At 41.9% G+C, this 3,793-nt stretch overlaps 1 protein-coding gene across 1 annotated transcript in view; it reads left to right on the top strand.

The window, feature by feature from the left end:
- LOC147606741 (elongation factor 1-alpha-like) overlaps positions 1–2,789 on the top strand; it is a 2,967-nt gene extending 178 nt beyond the window's left edge. Inside the window, exons 2-4 of the mRNA XM_086792108.1 lie at positions 842–1,167; positions 1,264–1,401; positions 1,588–2,789. Coding sequence (XP_086648234.1) covers positions 844–1,167; positions 1,264–1,401; positions 1,588–2,469 — 1,344 coding nt within the window. The 5' untranslated portion in view covers positions 842–843 and the 3' untranslated portion in view covers positions 2,470–2,789. The remainder of the gene's footprint in view (positions 1–841; positions 1,168–1,263; positions 1,402–1,587) is intronic.
- The last annotated feature ends 1,004 nt before the right edge of the window (positions 2,790–3,793 follow it).

Here is a 3,793-nt window from a genome sequence, read left to right as displayed (position 1 = left end):
CGTCCCAATTCCCGTCTCTAGTTGTCGTCTGTTCGTATGGCGTTTTGTTCACGTCTGTCGCTCGGTGTTTACTTCTCGTCTGTGGTAGCTGCCCGTCCGTTCTTCTGATTTTCTGCTTCCTTCTGTTGCTGCCGTCTGTCCGCCCGGCCATCCTTGTCTGTTTCTGATGTTTTGCTGTTTGTTTACGTTTCTCTATGATTATGTGTTCCCTTTCGTCCCTCTAGGTTTTTGTGAGTTTTGGTGACAGTGAACAGAATATGCCGTCATGGACTCTCTTGGCTTCTGCTGATTGTATCTGATCACCTGTTGAAGTTTTGATGATACCCGCGGTTGGATCTCTGTCCTTGGATCTGTTCTGTTGCTATTGTACGAAGCATGTTAAGATCTGTGCATGAACTGGTTATGCCTTTGTTGTCTTCCATCGCTGGTGTTTTCTCCTTTTGTTACTGCTGGCTGCTGCAATTGTTTGTTAAATCCGTAAGCTGGGAATCGTCAACCCTTTACGTCTGCCAGTGTCTCCCTTTTCGCATCATGGCTTTCTTACAAGATCTATTTTTGTAATTTGGCGTGTACCTTTGTTTGCTCATTCATAATCATGCACACGTATTTTCGTGTCATACTGTGGGCATGTTTGCTGATGCTGGCAGTAGATAGTGTATTGGTCTGGTGTAGTAGTAGTCTACCTAATGTTAAGTGCTCGATTGATGGTTGTATTCCTCTTACAGAGGGCTGTAGAACTCTCCGCTCGTTCATTTTCACAGAATGGGGGTGGGGACTGGGGAGTGGTAGTAATTCTAATTTTAACTCAAAATTGATACTTACATTTGTCTGAATAATTTAGGCATGGGGAAGGAGAAGACTCATATCAACATTGTCGTCATTGGACATGTCGACTCTGGAAAGTCCACCACCACTGGTCATCTGATCTACAAGCTGGGTGGTATTGACAAACGTGTGATCGAGAAATTTGAGAAAGAAGCTGCTGAGATGAACAAGCGGTCCTTCAAGTACGCTTGGGTCTTAGACAAGCTTAAGGCTGAGCGAGAGCGTGGTATTACTATTGATATTGCTCTCTGGAAGTTTGAGACCAGCAAGTATTATTGTACCGTCATCGATGCCCCTGGTCATCGTGACTTTATCAAAAACATGATCACTGGAACTTCTCAGGTGTGTCAAATGGTTCTCTTTTCTGGCATTTCTGACTAACAATCTTTATCTGGTTTTATTGTCCTTGAATTTTTTAGCTTTTTGCAATTGCTGCAGGCAGACTGTGCTGTGCTCATTATCGATTCTACTACTGGTGGTTTTGAAGCTGGCATTTCTAAGGATGGGCAGACTCGAGAGCATGCACTTCTTGCTTTTACGCTTGGAGTGAGGCAAATGATTTGTTGCTGCAACAAGGTACGTCATCTTTTCAAAAGATATATACGAACAGAATGTCTGGCTTGAATCTTGCTGCTGTAAACTTAACATGTGCCAATTATTGATTGCTTTTTAATAGATTGCTAGCAATTTTTCTAACTTCTCAATCAGTAAATCATGTACTTCCAATCTACTGTTTCTGACTATAATACTGTCTCCTATCAGATGGATGCTACTACCCCTAAGTACTCCAAGGCCCGTTATGAAGAAATCACCAAGGAAGTGTCTGCGTATTTGAAAAAAATTGGCTACAATCCAGATAAAATCCCCTTTATCCCAATCTCTGGTTTTGAGGGTGATAACATGATTGAGCGGTCCTCCAATCTGGACTGGTACAAAGGGCCCATCCTCTTGGAAGCTCTTGACTTGATTCAGGAACCTAAGAGGCCATCGGACAAACCTCTCCGTCTTCCACTTCAAGATGTTTACAAGATTGGTGGCATTGGAACTGTCCCTGTTGGCAGAGTGGAGACTGGTGTGATCAAGCCAGGTATGGTTGTAACATTTGCTCCTACAGGTCTGACTACTGAGGTGAAATCTGTAGAAATGCACCATGAAGCACTGTTGGAGGCCTTACCTGGTGATAATGTTGGATTCAACGTCAAGAATGTTGCTGTGAAGGATCTGAAGCGTGGCTTTGTTGCATCTGACTCTAAGAATGACCCAGCTAAGGAGGCAGCCAACTTCACATCTCAGGTCATTATCATGAATCATCCTGGTCAGATTGGAAATGGTTATGCCCCTGTTCTGGACTGTCACACATCCCACATTGCTGTCAAGTTTGCTGAGATTCTCTCCAAGATTGATAGGCGATCTGGAAAAGAGTTGGAGAAAGAGCCCAAGTTCTTGAAGAATGGTGATGCAGGTTTTGTCAAGATGATTCCTACTAAACCAATGACTGTGGAGACCTTTGCGGAATATCCTCCTCTTGGCCGCTTTGCTGTTCGTGACATGCGCCAGACTGTTGCTGTTGGTGTCATCAAGGCTGTGGAGAAGAAAGATCCCACAGGAGCCAAGGTGACAAAGGCTGCAGCCAAGAAGAAATGAATGGTGCAGGTTCATTGGGCCTTGGTACTACGTAGAATAGTATGGTGGTCTGTCGTCTGTGCTTGGGTAATAAGAATGTTGTTGTCTAGGGTCATGCAAACTTGGGTGTTGGACAGGCGGTGGCAAGGCAGTGTTTTTCCCCAACTCTGGACAGGCAGTGGCAAGGCAGTGTTTTTCCCCAACTCCAAGTTTTGCAGTTACTATGCTGGTTTTAATTATGTTGTGTTTTTTTGGTAAGGGTTATCCAGAAGAGTGTCACTTAGGACTCTGTATGAGGACTATGAACTCCTAGCTATATAAGGGTGCTATTTTGTTTCTGATATGTGCTTATCGCTTGTCTTAACTGTGCATGTACCTGAAATGGTTACTTGTGAAAATGCATGCAGTTGCCCTACTTTGAATTGGCTTAGAAGTTACCTGTCTGCAAACAATGCAGTGTTGGTGATATCCTAGTTTGTCGTGATATCTGTGCATGTACCTGTAATGGTTGCTTGTGAAAATGCATGTAGTTGCCATACTTTGAGTTGGCTAAGTAGTTACCTGTCTGCAAACAATGCAGTGTTGGTGATCCTAGTTTGTCGTGATAACTGTCTTTACAAGATGGTCGTTTGTTTTATAAACTTTTGATTTGTGTTCAAAGTGGTATAGTCAGGAAATTAAAGTTGTCATCATAATAATGGTTTTGTTCGTCTTAGTTCTTCTCAAGGTTTATGAGTACGATATTCTGTGGTCTGTTAATCAATTGACAGTAAGAAGTGCTTTAGAAACTTGTTTGAATAATATCTGGACCTGTATGGCAAGTGTGCAATGACAGTAAGAAATGCCTTAGTAACTTGTTTGAATAATTTATTGACCTGTATGGCAAGTGTTCAATTATTGACCTGTATGGCAAGTGTTCAATTGACAGTAAGAAATGCCTTGGAAACTTGTTTGAATAATTTCTGAACCTGTATGGCAAGTGTTCATTGTTGAGATAGTAACGGTTGCTTTTTTACTTACATTTGTGTGTCTGGAATGCTTTTATTTTGGTTGAAAGAAGTAAACAATTGATTTGATCATTTCATGAAGCATCCCTCTGTAAAGATAACCTGGTTCTAAAGTTGTGCATTATCCTAAACAACCTGGTGAAATATCTTGCACAGGGTTGTTAAATCCGAACCTGGTTCTGAAGTTGTGCATTATCCTAAACAACCTGGTGAAATATCTTGCTCAGGGTTGTTAAATCCGCATTTTCCTTTGAGCAACTCTGTTTGGATAGTAACGGTTGCTTTATTACTTACATTTGTGTGTCTGGAATGCTCTTATTTTGGTTGAAAGAAGTAAA

This window comes from Cibotium barometz, chromosome 57 (genome assembly GCF_041138505.1).
Source record: "Cibotium barometz isolate CiBa-2024 chromosome 57, ASM4113850v1, whole genome shotgun sequence".
Classification (NCBI taxonomy): domain Eukaryota; kingdom Viridiplantae; phylum Streptophyta; class Polypodiopsida; order Cyatheales; family Cibotiaceae; genus Cibotium; species Cibotium barometz.
Note: the sequence above shows the minus strand (reverse complement) of the source record. Positions and strands in the feature narration are given on the sequence as shown.